The sequence below is a fragment of the Notothenia rossii genome, assembly GCF_949606895.1.
Source record: "Notothenia rossii genome assembly, chromosome: 6".
NCBI classification, from domain to species: Eukaryota; Metazoa; Chordata; class Actinopteri; order Perciformes; family Nototheniidae; genus Notothenia; species Notothenia rossii.
This window is the reverse complement of record NC_136909.1, coordinates 30,339,377-30,355,335: the sequence shown is the minus strand read 5'-3', so window position 1 is coordinate 30,355,335 and position 15,959 is coordinate 30,339,377. Positions and strand designations below refer to the sequence as shown.

Below are 15,959 nucleotides of genomic sequence, written 5' to 3'. Positions count from 1 at the left end.
TCCAACAACAAAACTGAAATGCTCTCCTAGCATAAGATTGTAAATGTTTCTAAAGTTTTCTTGAATAGTTTGGTTTAATTCGGTCCATTCAAAGTGTACGGTGGCTGACTGAACTACAATGGCCCAAAACACTTACGTTAGGAGAAACACGCTGCACTAGGACCGAAACGCTTGTTGATGTTAGGGGATTTTAAACTTGGCCAACTGTCAGTCTCGCAAAGTTAGTGTGTTTCATAATTGTAAGTGTTTTGTCAGAACATTTGGATCGCTTAGTTAGCTAACTAGCTTACAGCAGATATGCAATCATTTCTAACGGAATCATCTGACCACATTGTTAAAATTAGCCAATAAAACTTACATTTTGGGTACATTTCCAGCGACAGTAACAGTTTGCCAACTTTATAATTCCTGAACGTCACCAAGCGATCTGGTCACAGCTGTGTCAGTTTTAACTTTCCCTGTTTGCGTTGTGTTTTGAGCTTCTTGCAGCATTTTTTTATTTGCAGCGTTTCATTTATGTAGTACTTTTAGTAAACCCTATTATGAAGTTGGTGAAGATTTTTTCCCATTTGCATGTGTTTTGGCACATTTATGTTTTTACATTTGCATTGCTTTTGAAAGTGCAGCGCGTTTCTCCTCATTTCTCCTGATGTTTTTGCCCGCCATAGTGCTTTTGCCCCTGTCAATTGACCCCTTTAAAAGTGGGATTTCTCAATAATACAGTATACCAATCTTCAGAAGCTAGCACACTGGCCTACAAGATGGATGATTTACTTAGCATTGTTCTGCCTTATGTTTTGCTTTCTTAGCATGTAACATCAAAAGAGCAGCTAAACAGAATAGCGCAGAGCGTATAAATAACTCATACCACGGCCTGGTTTTGTAATGAGCAGGAGCTGGATAACCACATGAATGTTTCAAATGATCAATATTGCCAAATGGTCCAATGAGGCTGCGACTGTTCTATAACCCCTGGGTCAAATATCAAGAGTCAGATGAGGAGCTTGTACTGTAAATGAATTCCTCTCCCAGTGCAGACCTGCAGCAGAGTGATAAACTACACACCCACATTCACATTTAACACACGGCCTGGTAGGGTTGTCAAGGAGCTACCATCCTTTCTTCAGACCACCAGAAGGCAAATCTGAGTGTGCCTGGATCCCACTCGGTTCTCAGCAGATAGCGCAGAGCGAGATGCAGCTCTCTGCCCTGTAGCTATGCTTTCGAAGTGCTAACATGCAGTGAGGAGAATGCTCAATTTAGGGGAAAGAGGATGAAATAGGGAAGTTGGTGCTGGAACTGGTGGGAGATTGCGAGGGGGATTTGTTTTTTTATTATTGATGCCCTGGGTGACTTTTTATGCACACAAGCAATAACCACCAAAGAGAATAACAGCTCCAGTGAGACTTACCAGCACACCAATAGCACAGCCAGAGCGCTGTAATGACTCGTGGTTACAGAAGGCTGCAGAGCTTGCTTTTGTTTTCCGCATGGTGAACATCAGCAGGTGTTTTACACACTCTGGTAAACAGACATGGTGCCTGAGAAAGAAAGGAAAAAACGGACTCATCACCAGAGAGCTGTCTACATGCTCAAGTGCTCCCACTCGTTCCTTTGCTTACTCAGCATATTGATTTAAGACAGTATTAACAGCAACCTGCAGAGAAAGCAGAGGACTGATACAATCAACGAGCAAGAAATGGATCGCTTGAAAGGCGGGCATGTGGAGAGGGGAGAACCAGAGCTGCTGCTACATGTGAAAATTACAAGGCAGTGAAACGGATAATTGACACTTCACCTAAATGTGTATTGTCTGTATGTGTTGGAAAGTGGGAGTAGACCCATTCAGGTAAACATAAAAAAACAGGCAACTACCAACATTCTTCCCTATTTGTGGTAAGATACTGGCAGGAAATTATCCTGATGAGGCACGTTCAAATAAGGGAGATAAGAGACGGGGATTAAATTCTCATTTAAAATGTAAAATTAGCTAAATTGAGTTTGGGTTTGCAGCGAAAATAAAAATGTACATAATTTAAAGTTACACTGTGTATTCGATGTAATAAATGAAGGCCAAATAAATAAATTCTTATTTATTTAACAATAATTTGCTTTTATTTGTGGCTCCAAGTAGCATGACAGACAAATGATGACAAAATGTTTGTACTACCTGCACATTCTGTAACTTGTGTAAAATGTGTAAATTCAATGTAACTAGTGTCTTCTATTTTTCTATTCTCTTTGATGCTATTACTGTTTTTATAGCTGTTTTCACCATTACTTTTATTTAGTTGTTTCTCTTTTTTAAACTTCATAGAGCTAGGCCTTCAGAATTTCCTTGTAAACAAGTAAAACGAATTCCTATGATTCAGATTCTGTTCACATTGACACATAAAAAAGGACCACAAACGAAAGCATCTGCATTCCTTTTTGCCTTTCATAAATCATCTCTTTTGTCTTCTTTGTGCTTTGTCATTTTTTGTTACTGGTCCTGGAAGGTTGGTTTCGTAATCCATCCATGAAGGCAACCAGCTATCACCTTCTATGTCTGGAAGGATGTGCAATCAGAGGGGCCTGTGCCACCCCGCACCCCCCCCCCCCCCCCCCCCCCCCCCCTTCAGATCAAGATGACCGCAACTCATAAGAAATCCAAACCCTGTAAACCTACCAATAAATGCCTGGGTGAGTTATTCTAGCCGTAACTAAAAGCCAGACATGGGATGTAACAAAGGGAGCAGACGGCCATTGCATTCACTATCAGCTCATTTCATGCCACCGCAAGAGACTGAGCAATCACACCTGACGGCTTTTGGACAACAAGCCTTTTTAGATGAGCCTTGTTGTTTGTGCGGCATGGCAACACAGTAATTGCCCTCCTTGTCAGGCAGTGTCATTAAGTCAGGGGAAGTGAAACATGCCATCCGGTAAAAGCGATAGGACACACAAGAGGAAAAAAGTAGGCTGCACAGCCGGCAGGGAGAAACCTGCGCTGAATGCCAAATGATTCAGATGTTTACAAAGTGGAGGGGTGGAGGAGAGCAGCTGTGAGAGTGGAGTGGAGCTGTGAGGTGACTTGGTCAGGTTGATTATATGGAGACTGGCAAATCAATGTATTGTGGAAAAATATTCCTCACAGCTTATATGAACCATCAGTGTGAAATATATCCTGGTTTACCCTGCTGTCGATGTTAATAGGTTTTAGGATATAACCATAAGTGTTAAAGCTTTACAATGAGCATGTAATGATAACATTGTGGAACTGTTTGCTTTTCTGGAAAGGTTTTTTTAATATACAGATCTTTGCTCATTTAAAGCACCTAATTATCAATGTTTTGATCATCACAGAATCACTTCTATAGGAAGCAGATTGCTCATAATAAACATCAGAGAATTACAACCAGTGTTTGACCACAGCTTTAAGGGCACATTTTAAGTTCATACATATTAGGTTTAATCATCAATGATCTCTATTGCTGCCCACTCCCTCTGGAACTCACTCCCAAATGAAATCAAAACTACTCACCTCCCTTCTAAACATTGATAAAAACTCCTCTTTTTAGTGTTCAATGTTGTGAGTTTGATATTTGTTATCTTTGAGCACCTGTAAAAGCACTTCATAGAAATCTAAAGTCATTAGATACCAAGATGGAGAGCGGTATATTCGAATGAGCCTATGTCATAAGGTGAGCCAAATCTGTACCAGTAGCTTGTTGAAAATCATGTTTTCCGATGGAATCTGATGAAAAAACTTATTTTGTAGTTTCTGTGTTAGTAAGCACTTCAGATAGCAAAAATTCATTTTGAATGTCCATCTAATGTTTTAACTATTTTTTTCCAAACTCCCTTCAGCGAAAAAGCATTAGAAACCCAATGTTTGCTTCTCAGCACTGAACGACACACGTAATATCTAGTAAACAGTCAAATGTGGATTACCATGACTGACTTAAAGCCAGCAAACCTGTTCCTGCATATTTCAAGATTTAAAAAAAGCAACAAATCTTTAATCAAATTAATAAAATGCAGAAAACATTTTAATAAAATGGAACACAGTAGAAATCAGCAGTCAACGTAGCGCTCCACATGCAAATACAGCTGAACTTTTCCAGATGGTTCACATATGGAGAAAATCGCATACAATGGCAAAGAAATAACAGAATATCCTTAAAATACATTTTCAAATAAGAAATTTGGGGTTTTAATACATTGGGCTTTTGAACAAGTTATTAGGGGAAAAAACATCAGCATAGCAAGATGCCGTTTTTTTGATGACAGTGCAAAAGACATATTCTTTTGTAAATGGCATGACCCCTGGTGTAGGATCACATTAGAGAGTTTTAAAAGCTTGGAGACAGTTTCTGCAGGGCCACTTGACCAACAACATATGGAAAAATAACTTATATATAAAAAGGTAAATGACAATGTGTGTTTTAAAAAAACATTTGTATTGACAGCATGAGACAGAAATAAAGCAGGCTCTGTTATGACCACTTCACACACATGCCACATAGTGACAAATAATGCTGGAAAGCAGTCAGTTATGACAACTTTAACTGTACTGTCATTTGGTTGTAGGAAACAGATGCAATTGTTCTTGATCACAGAAGACTGTGTGTGTGTGTATGTTTGTGTCATAAGGGGGTAGTGTCTATGATGAAGAATAAGTCAAACTGAGATGCACCATTAAGGAAGGCGGGTGGATGGATGGATGGATGAATGACAGATGGGGAGAGGCGGGGCGATGTTTCATGCAGCCGACCGTCGACGGATGATAAACGCTCCCCTCTGCAGCTGACCCAGGTAGATCCTCATCTTTGTACTGTCGCTCGTCTTCCTCACCCATATCTGGAAAAGAAAGGAGAGAAAATGTCTCAATGCAGTCATGAAGAAATAAATTAGTTGCAAAGCAGCTGTCAATATAAACCACATCCATGAAAAATACGAGATTAAATAAATATCAGAATGCTCCTCAGAAACATGCAATATCTTTTCAGTGGTTTTCTTTCTTTCTTGTGTTGATTCAAGTGGGGGATTAGTAGTGTGACTAGCTGTTATTATTGTCTACCTCCTTCCATAGAAATCACCAAAACTAACAATGACAAATGTGACTCAACAAGGAGTCAATAGAGAATTTTGTTGACTATTTATAGACATTTGGGGCTCTGGTGAGTATTTGCTGCAGCAGGACAGGATTTAGTCCAAATACACTTGTGTGAGTGTTCATAATAATGAGGGAACATGTTACCCATGCAACAGTTTTGCACGCACTATGGCACGGAAGAATTAAATATGTATTGTTTGGCTACACAGACAACATTTAGTTGTTAGTATACATTCATGGGATTTGTTAACAATCAGGAAAATGTTAGGGATGCAGTCATTTTAAAAGGGGCCCTATTATTCAATTTTTTTAAGGTTCATATTTGTATTTTAAGCATCTTCTGTGACATGTTTCCATGCTTTAATGTTCAAAAGGGTCTTTATTTTTCTCCTACTGTCTGTGCTGCAGCACCTCTTTTCTCGCCCAGTCTGCTCTGATTGGTTAGCTAGCCGGCTCTGTTATTATAGGTCAAGAGCTTAGAGATTCCCCGCCCCTTCACCTATCTTGTACAATGTGTTTGAGCTTTAGCCAATAGAAGCGCGAGTGCTACATAGTGATGTCACTAATCGAACTTTGGGATTTTAACCTTGCAGACCATTTACATGCCTGTACAACACACTATAGCAAAGGGAGAACCCCAAAGATCTTAATAGGGTCCCTTTCAAATGTGCCATACTGACAGCATGTAAGATGACTTTCATTGATGGCAAAAGCCAATGTTTAAAGTGCAAAATGTCATTTTGCACTTTGAGAGCAGCTGCTTTAACCGACTGATTCGAAAAAGAGGGCACTGGCTGAACAAAATTGTGTTTTGCTTACCATTCAAAATGTAAGAAAATGCAGCCGTGTGGGAGCAAGAAATATTGGTGACAGACAGTTTGTAAGAAACATTTCCTTTGCAAATGCGAGTGCACTCAGATATTGTAGAGATAATCACCTACGTTTTCCTCGGTTTTTGGATGAGAAGAGAAACAATCGGAGCTGCTTCCATGGCAGAAATACCCACAGTATCTTTAGTCAGTTAGTTAGTTAGTTGATTATTTAGTTAGTTGCATAGCAGGATAAAGGGGCTTTGGAAGTAGATAAAAAACATATTTATAATTTGAAAGAAGGCTATATTAATAGTAGTTTCATTAATTTCTTTGATTGAATTGGTGTTTACTCAGATGATGTATTGAATGGCAACGCAAATAGTTAGGGAAACCAAATAAATAACAACCCCCCCAAAGACAAAACAGCCCAGAAATTCATAATTGTTGACTCCCCAGAAAATATATGATATCATGTGCCCCATGTTATAAGCAGTGATATGAGAATAAGTTACATGTGCAAAAGGAGCCAAATGAAGACTAAAGCCCACCTCGTTGGTCCCCACTGAGCTGATGACACAGCTAATCTTTGTGTTGTCCTTGGACTCCAGGTAGATGGCCTGGCTCTTGTGGTACCTGTCAGCATGCATTACACACACACACACACACACACACACACACACACACACACACACACACACACACACACACACACACACACACACACACACACACACACACACACACACACACACACACACACACACACACACACACACACACACACACACACACACACACACACACACACACACACACACACACACACACACACACACACACACACACACACACACACACACACACACACACACACACACACACACACACACACACACACCATTAATTCTGCATTCAAGGTGAGATTTGAGGGATAGCCTTAAGTGCAGACAGAAAAGAGGTTCATTATACATCATTTCACCCAGCTGAATAGAACACAATCCTCCTGAGATGGCACTAAATAGATAATTAGATGGGAAAGTTAAAACAAAAAGTCTTGTTCTGTTTTTTTCATTTAATGGCTCCAAACTGTCAGAGGACAAAACCAACCCAGGGGAAGAGACTGACAACCAAAACGCTTGATCATTAAGGGCCCACTGAATAATAATGACGCATGTTTCTCCCTGCGGCTCTTTGTGAAGGCTTTCCTGTGGCGTCGTCTTCTTTAGAGAGGAATAAATCAGACTTTGCCTTGAAAGAGAAGTGTGCATACCTCACAGCGTGCTCCTCTTAAACTTCCTCTGTCTGTATCAGCCGCTTATAAAGACAGAACTCTATTACTTCTTCACACGACCTTATGTTCACGTCTGATGCGGAGGAGCTCTACTCTGAAACAGAAGGACATCCGAGCGGTGTCTGGTCAAGGATTTTCATTATTTTCATCTTTGCATCACAGCAGAGTGCTTATCTGAATATGTATTTTGATGGTTCAAGCACTAGCATTAATTCAGTCGTTCCTAAGAAATATCTTTATGTTGCCCAGAAAAAAAGTATGCCATCAAAGTTGTTGTTTGATTCTTTATGAAAACCAAAGAAATCAGCCAATGGCAATGTGGCCATCTAGTGGTGATAGGAGGTGTAGTCTAGCTATGTGAGAAATGGCACAGTGTAATGCGAAACACAAGAGATTTTGAGAATGACAGTTCAACAAATTCACCATCTTTTGTCGTAGTAGAGTTTCCCCTCCTCGATGCGAGCCTCGTACCGCTGGGAGGGGCTCTCCATGGGGGCGGAGGGGACGTGCTCTGGAGTCGTGGGAGACACTGAAGGGGGAGAAACACCGGGTTAGTTTTACCACGCAAGGCACAAGTAAAAGCAATATTTTGGAGAAATTATGGATGATATGCTAATCTGCGTTTTGCTGACATGAAAGTTTTTTTTACTGACTATTTCTTAGCTGGGAGGCTTGCCTAGAAGTCTAAAAAGTCTAAAAGGCCAGCTGTTTCCCTTAGTCTTACTTTAAGCTAACTTTTCTTTATTTTTAGCTAACTAACAGCTTGCTGTAAATTCTTATTTTGGGTACAGACAAGGGAGTGATGTCGATATCATAATTTAACTCGAAAACGTGTAAACATATTCCCCTAAATGAACCAAATAACTTGTTGTGCATGAGAAGTTCAAATGAAATACTGCAAAAGGTGAGCATTTACATACCTGGCCTTTTTGGTGATTTAAGCTGTAAAAGGAAAAGTGTAAAAATACAGAATTAGACAAAATAAGATCCACTCGGGAAATGCTAAATATCAAGATGTTCAGAACTACAAACCTTATTAAGTGTTCTTAGATCTTCCATTATCTGATCATCTGTTAACAAATAATTTAGCTGAGGTTTGAAGAGTTAAGGAAAGCATTTTTGAACACGACATGCTACAAGTACAAGTAAAACTGAATACTGAAGACCTCACACATTCATCTAAAGTGACTGCTAACTGTAGCCAATCAGATACTGTATTTAAAAGGATATCTGGTGCAGGTTTTCTCCGTTTGTCTGGTATTGGGACCGGGTCATTGGGTCGTCTCCTCAGCTTCCGAGTCATTATAGGTTTTACCTCCATTGAGTCTGTGTGTGAAAGAAATAATAAAAAGTGAGATCCAACAATAAGGGACAAATGTTCTCAAAACTCACGGACGATTCAAGATGGCAACAGAAACATGATAAATGACTGAATCTCAAAGTTCTACATTAGTCAGACAGCTTTAACTATAGTGTGCATTGAACAAATCTCACTGCCAACCACAAACCTTTTTGCCCTATTTCTCTCTTCCACTTCTCTAATTAATAATCCTAACGTGACTCCCATACCTCCCGTCAGCTCCATTGTTAATTTTTCATTCTCGATCATCTTTTTCTTCTCCTCCAACTCTGCAATTAGGTTTTCCTTCAGTTCCACTTTTTTATCGTCAAACTCCTTCACCGCTGCTTTCTTCTCCTTGATGTAGTTCCTCTCCACCTGCTCTGTCTGCAGAAGGTTGAGAGAAGGGCATGATGGAAAAAGCAGGGATGTTTTCTTTGTAATGCCAACAAAGTAAAGGTCAGTTACAGGGTATATGCAGGAATCCTGAGGTCAAATTTAATACCTTTTAAGACCTTTTTTAAGACCCTTTCCATACATTTTAAGACCTCATCGCAACTTTGAGTTCTAACCGGTTACATTGGCTACACACTTTACCTCACATTTACTATATTGATTGTAAGATAGCACAACTAAACAGAGTGCAGACAAACTACTGAAGCCTCCTCTCCACATGAACTTCAACCTCTCTGTGAAGGTCAGGTTTAATGCAGTATGCTGCTTTGTTGCTTCTGTACTCTGTGTTCTTTCATTCCAGTAAAACTCCTCAGAAAACATTAGAAACCAGTATTTGACCAATAAACAAAACAATTGACAAAACTTTGAACTATGAAATAAATTAAACTTTGGTGAGCTTCAGCGGGGTAATGCCATATAGGAGCTCCCTCACAAATACCCAGGGGTTAAATTGGGCTGGGGCTGTCCGGGGCTAAGCCTTGGCACATAGGACGATGCTCTGACGTCATCACCCTCACACATTTTTCATATGTTTACAAAAAACAATATATATGTTAAGACTTTTCTCGTTCTTAATATAGACTATATTTAGGGTCGATATGTGTTGACTTTACTTTAAAATAGCAGATCTCTGTGACCGGATATAGTTTGGCTTAGACCCCGGCCCCACGAGGATGCATACGGTAAAACGCATACGCAAACGCAAAAAAGTCTTCCGTTCACACACATTCGATTCATTAATGTGTCCGTTCACACTAGACCGCTGGAAACGCTGTAGTACATATGCCAGGCCTGTAAGTGGCGCTGCTGCCGCCACAAAATACACCAAAAGCAGCGAAGAAGACCCCGGAGCATGGTTGCCCTTCTGTTTATTCTCCGCGGTGGACGGCGTGTTCTCCTGCTGTATATCTCTCAGGTAGTCCACCAGCGGATGAAAAACACCCACCGCTCGGCCTCTTCCAAGGGTCGAGGGAACCGTGCGGCAGAGTTTCCGTTAAAAAAAAAATTCCGCCGGTCAACATGTCCGTTAAAGTTTAAATCTTCCGTACAAAATTAGAAAAGAGCCGATCAGAGGTCTTCTTTGTTATTTATTGAGCATTAAAGCAAATTGATAACGACTCTGTTCTCTGTATAATAATATTTAATAAACGGTGCCTGCCTCTCTTTTCCTCCCTCTCTTCTGACAGCCCAGCAGCAGCAGGAGACGTGGGGAGAGGGAGGCGGGCTATTTCATCGTTATCAGAAAATGATCATATCGGGCTTACACACGGAGCCGTTGGACCCCCAGAGCGTTGCGTATGCCGGTTTACCCACCTTGGGACCCTCCCACAGAGCGGAACAAGGCAACGAAACTTAAAATAAGAAGCAGCATTTTACGGCGCGCTATGCATGGGGCCGCCTTGAGGGGGTTTCCCAACATGTCGTTTCAGTAAATTAAAGGGTGTTTCATGTTGTCGTTGCTGTGGGACTTCTTAATACCTTGGAAAATGCCGTTTAATACTTTTTAATAGCCTTAATTTTCGCTAAAGTGATTTATCAACTTTTAATACTTTTTAAGACCCCGCGGACACCCTGACTTAAGTTTAAACAACATCAGTCGGTCAGCGTGATGAATACTACTCACCTCAAGCTGGAGAAAGAGATCTGTAAAGAGAAAGGAAATCATCTGTTATCATACTCGCTGATTATATCTGACATTGGAAAACTACTATGGTTACTCTCAAGTCTTTAAATATATATAGATATATATGAGGGGATGCTAGGTAACAGGGTGAGGTGCAGGGTTAGAAAGAAACAGGGGTCTACAGCAAGGACACCAACATTAAGCAGCTATCAATTAACATAAAAGCACTTGTTGCATTGCATTCTGGGCAAAACAAACAAGTCATTATGATTAGCAAAAACTTAGGCACTGAATATTCTGGCTCACAAAGCTGGCAAAGGAAAAAGCTAATCAGACCAAAGCCGCTGAGACATCAAAATAAAGTAATCAAAATAATTAAAACTGTCAAATGATGGAAGATGAATGGGTTTGGAGCAGAGGGAGGAAGATTTCCATTTGAGACATTTTGATCTGTTCTTGCACGTTTACAAATTGATGATGTCTGTGTAGAACCTATACTTTTAATCATGATATTGTACGCTGTTTTTAATCTAACAGCTCACTTTATTCATCCAATCTTCTTTTAACCTAATCGGACAGTCATGACATTGGAGCACACACTAAATGTAAACCCAGAACCCCACTCCATTTGTTTTGTGAATTGACATTTTTAATGAAGGTTAGTTTTTAAACAACATACTCTATTTTAAAACTACTATTTTAAAACCTCAGAAATAAAAAAAAAGGCAGCAATAATTTGTTTGTGAGACTCAAATAAAATAAAAAATGCAGGAGAAAATGACTAGGAGTCAAGGATACAGTCGACCACAACATCTACTATAACACTGCAGTAATTGTAGAACAAGTTTATAACAAATCCTATGACGGCAGACATGAGGGAAATCTGATCTCGTTGTGTATATTGCTGCTATAGCCACACTTGTCCTCTTTGTAGTCATAAGCTTTTGCAATTAGTCAAGTTTGGTGAAGCAAAGAACAGTCACTAACCTGCATTTCGGAGTCTCTCTTTGTACTGCTGGTCCAGCTTTTTCATCCTCTTCTGATACTCCTGCAATGTACCTGAAAAAGAAAATGTTTTTAAAACAAATGTGAAGATGTGGAATTACAACATTGACTTAAGAATGCTAAGGTATCCTTTATTACTTAGTTGTACACCCACAGTCTAGACTAGATTTAATTGTCAGTGCACCTAAATTGCAACACAACATGTCACCTCCATTTCTACACCGTCAACTTACTATTCAAAAACACTTTGAATCAGTCATCAACACACAGAATAAATTAAACAAAATGCGCTGCTTATTACATTACATGTCATTTGTTAGACGCTTTTATCCAAAGCGACTTACATACATTCAGTACTGTGGACAATCCCCACAGTAGCCATTTGGGGTGAAGTGTCTTGCCCAGGGACACAACGACATGCTGACTGCAGTGGGACTCGAACTTGCTATCGCCTGATTCCAAGTCCAGCAACCTACCCGCTGAGCCACAGCCTCCCTGTTATGTTTGTCATCAGTTTTTATCGATTTATCAGTTTATTTTTCATTTTGGCCAGAGACAGCGACTCTTAAAATGCCTTTTGAACTGCCTTTGTGTCCTGATGATGTAATGCATCAACATGAATAATAATTTGGGATATAGCTGCATTATATCTACACATAGCTTCAAAATATAAATGAACCCCGACCAGGACATTTATCCCATCTCACACTATGAAGAGCAGAAGTCATGCACATTTGGAAAAATCCTGCCACACTTCTGTTATAGAGGGAAAATCCAATGGATTACCTTCTTGTAATTGCTGCAACTGTCTTTTCAGAGAGGCCAGTTTGTCTTGGTACATTCTGCAATGAAATAAAACAGATATGGTTTTATATTTTCCTATAATTTGTAAACATTAAAACAAACTTGACTTACAAATGACTTTTATTGAAACAGCTGACCCATGGTTAGCAAAGCACTTACTGCTCTTTGATTTCGACATAGTCATCCTCGTCGTGTTTGGCAAGGTCTGTTTCACTGGCATCTTCCGTGTCTGGAAAAAAGGTAATGAAAGAAGAAGAATACTCTCAATTATAAAACTTTTTTTAACTTTAAAAACAGCCTCTAAAAAAAGACTGTTGTTGTGATCAATTCAGCATGTTATACTACAAGAAAATCATTAAGTTGGTTATAAAAAAAAAAGTCTTGAAGGCAAACAGGTTACGTCCAGACAGACAACAGATGTCTACTCGGATCAAAGGACGTGCGTGGCACCGGTAAGGTAATGGTGAACACCCTGTATGGGATTGCCCTCTTTGTAATAATAGGACAATGAACATCCAAGTTTGCCATGAAAGATCCTACATTATCTATCTTCGCTTCAACAACGGGGAGTTTAGCAAGATGAAGACAACGCTTGTAGTTGTAATCGAATTACATTAATGTGCCAAGCGACAGAAATGTAGCTGTTAGTTTGAGTGTCACGCATTTGCCGCATGGTGAGATTAATCAGAAACGGTCCCCGGCTAACTTGGCCGTGCTGTCAGTCCAACGGCAACTCTCACGGCAAAGCTAACATGTTAAGGCTAATGCGATGTGGCAAACTTGGGGGCCAAGTTTATTAACACCGGCTAACCTAGGCCAGTCGGTGTTACCTTCAAAACCGGACAGGAGAAAAGGGTAAGGCCCAGTTGCATTAAGCTGACACTGCAGCTTTCATTTTCGGTTAGCATTAATGTGCTAGCTTAAGTTAGCCCCGTCTTCTTTAAACAGTAACCCGATTCGAGCTCGCGTAGTTAGGAGCAGCACCGCCGTCAACATGCCCGTGCGAGGAACAAATAAGTCCAGCTGCTCGCTTCGGAAGTCAGTGTCAGGAAACTATCTAACCTTGTTGTGCTGTCATCGCCTTGCTTTCCTGTTGTCTCCTTTTCTCTTTCACTGCTATCCGTCCTGTCTCACTGAATAGTGTGAAAAGGGCAGTGCCGTGGACACAGGACGCAGGGTTTCGCCTGCCTGCCGATCTGTCAATGCGTGTAGCTAACGCTACTTAGCAGGTTGGCTAATTAACGCTATGTATCCCTTTTGGAATATGTTTGAAGGAAACGGTATTATTCCAGCAACGACGTAACTTACCAAACGTTAGTTTAATTAAACTTGCAGTAAGAGTTGATCCGTTTTAATGTATTACATAATAGAGGCAATATGCCCAATAATGTGGTTAAAGCTGATTGGTGCCTCACGGGGAACGTTAGTATAGATGGGCTAGCATGACAACAAATGTTCGGTGATATCATTATCTTTAACCGTTGGTTAAATTGTTGCATCAGCAGACGTTATTCGCTTGCACACAGTTTAGCTAGTATCCATCATCTGCTTCTGAAATGTTTCTTGACTCGGCAGATACTTGATTGGCGGTCGTGTGGTAGCTTGTTATGTAGCTAGCATGCCAACTGCGTGTAGGCGAGGCTCGCGTTTTACGAGCTTTCCAGCTTGGGGAACAGGAAGTTAAACATTTAATTTAGGAGGCAATGTGAAACAGCTTAATCTGTAGATCACTTTAAATGCTAGATTGAAAAATAGCTGATTTGACGCAATTAAAGCGCGCTTCCGTTTCTTTTCCAACAAGTAGACAGAGCCCGTCGGGGTTTTTGCTCAATTCGTCAAACGCTACCTTCTTCCGAGTCTCTTCCCCTGAAACTCCGGTCATCGTCGTCCTCCACGCTATCAAGTTCTTCTTCATCGTTGTAATAATCCACCATAGGCGACAGCAAAGTCGAAGCCATTTGTTCGCATGCAAAATGTAAACAAACACAAAATAAACAATCGATTTGTGTTTTGCAGCTCGCTTGGAAAAGCGCCTACAACTGGCAGGACCTCCGAGTATCAAGCTGTCTGCCCTTATGCCTGTAAACAATGTCTGTAATATTAATGTGTAACATTTAAAAAAATAATGTTTTTATTTTATTTTTCAAACATTTTAAATAAATACAGTATATCAGTCCATGATGTATGTGTTTTCTGTATGCACATTGAAAACTGTCTTAAATAATATCATCAGGCATTATACCGATCAGCAGCAACCGTCGGGTGTCTTTGTTTTGGCTCCCGTCTGGCTCGCTTTCAATCTAGTTTATCTACACTCAGAGGGCTGTAGCTACTGACCTTTTTTAAGCGAGAGTTTTCCGTACTACGAAAATACTCTCTTTTAACCTGACTAGATCACCATGGCAATTTATCATAGACTGTATATATAATATACATGCAATTTATGCATAACCTGGTCCAGACCATCGATTATAAGGCCCTTAAGACCATGTTACAACAACCTAGCCTATATCAGTAATTCAGAAGATCAAAGCAAGGAGTGTATAAAGTATTATAATATTTATTTCAAATGTTTTCTCTTGCCATTGGCCCACACTGGCTCTTAAATAAACCTCCTATCAATTGTCAGATGCAATTTGTAATTCCCTGTATTGTTAATCAATATGAAGTGTACTTGCATATGCAGTATCATCATTCAAACCATACATTTTAACACTTCGGAATCATTCATTGGGGGACAGATTCTAACCAATGTTACATCCCTAAGATGTATTTCTACATTCTGTCTGTCTGCTTTCCACCCAGTCACACTTATAAGGAATTTTAAATCAGTAAGCATCAGAACATTTTTCAAATGTCCTTTCTATACCAACAATTTATCAATTAATTTAACTGATACATTAGTTAAAACCTACCAGGCGTAATTGATTGGAAAATTGCAGATTATGCATATTATCTCTTAGATTTACACACGGCATCTATTGCACGTCTGTCCGTCCTGGGAGAGGGATCCCTCTTCTGTTGCTCTCCCTGAGGTTTCTCCCATGTTCGCCTTTAAACTGTGGGTTTTTCTCTGAAAGTTTTTCCTTGTACAATGTGAGTGTCTAAGGACAGAGGGTGTTGTATTGTCAGACTGATATTCTGTACAAACTGTGAAGTCCACTGAGACAAATGTAACATTTGTGATATTGGGCTATATAAACATTGATTGATTGATGCTAACATGGTGATTGCAAGTTTAATCATATCACGGTAAACATCTTCCATTCACTGGTCAGGTATAACAATGTTGAAGCACATTGTTAAAAAGCAATAGCATCCCTCCACGAAGTATAATCCATTTTTATATCCCTTTGGGTATATATAATAGTTTGGTTGGTTTTGCAAAAAGAATCTAGTGACATTTAGTCGGTTTTCCGTCTGTTCTCTGATACATGAACTATCTTTTGCCTGTGTCAGGATGAATAATACAGTTATTTCAGAAGTGAACCTCTAAGTTGCTTGCCTTAACATGTTGCCTCCAAGGAAAC

The 15,959-nt window shown here is 39.9% G+C and overlaps 1 protein-coding gene and 1 long non-coding RNA gene across 5 annotated transcripts; one reads left to right on the top strand and one right to left on the bottom strand.

The window, feature by feature from the left end:
• Positions 1-3,979: 3,979 nt before the first annotated feature.
• On the bottom strand, positions 3,980-14,517 carry suds3 (SDS3 homolog, SIN3A corepressor complex component). Of its 4 annotated transcripts, XR_013809857.1 has the most exons (13): positions 14,276-14,517; positions 12,589-12,658; positions 12,412-12,467; positions 11,608-11,679; positions 10,621-10,640; positions 8,771-8,927; positions 8,432-8,527; positions 8,234-8,295; positions 8,122-8,143; positions 7,625-7,730; positions 7,181-7,295; positions 6,459-6,543; positions 4,791-4,842 (listed from the first exon to the last, which is right to left on the bottom strand). XR_013809857.1 is itself a non-coding variant. In XM_079690881.1 (12 exons), exons 1-12 carry the CDS (start codon positions 14,385-14,387, stop codon positions 4,744-4,746), a joined length of 957 nt encoding a protein of 318 aa, XP_079547007.1. In that variant the 5' UTR covers positions 14,388-14,515; the 3' UTR covers positions 3,980-4,743. The 4 variants fall into 4 exon arrangements, 3 of the variants coding, with proteins under 3 accessions (XP_079547007.1, XP_079547008.1, XP_079547009.1); XM_079690881.1 differs by lacking the exon at positions 7,181-7,295 and having other exon boundaries at positions 3,980-4,842; positions 14,276-14,515; XM_079690882.1 differs by lacking the exons at positions 7,181-7,295; positions 14,276-14,517 and adding an exon at positions 13,492-14,230 and having other exon boundaries at positions 3,980-4,842.
• Positions 12,670-14,605, top strand: LOC307045311. The gene is made up of 2 exons (XR_013809858.1): positions 12,670-13,284; positions 14,446-14,605. It is a non-coding gene; the product is annotated as an uncharacterized lncRNA (long non-coding RNA).
• Positions 14,606-15,959: the final 1,354 nt, after the last annotated feature.

What these genes read in the sequence shown, in the direction of transcription:
- suds3 (XM_079690881.1), bottom strand. Translation starts at nt 14,387, where the DNA reads ATGGCTTCGACTTTGCTGTCGCCTATGGTGGATTATTACAACGATGAA. An exon ending in TATGTCGAAATCAAAGAGCA is followed by an intron (nt 12,468 to 12,588) that starts GTAAGTGCTTTG and finishes ATTTCATTGCAG; the next exon opens with AATGTACCAAGACAAACTGG. An exon ending in ATCTCTTTCTCCAGCTTGAG is followed by an intron (nt 8,928 to 10,620) that starts GTGAGTAGTATT and finishes AACCTTCTGCAG; the next exon opens with ACAGAGCAGGTGGAGAGGAA.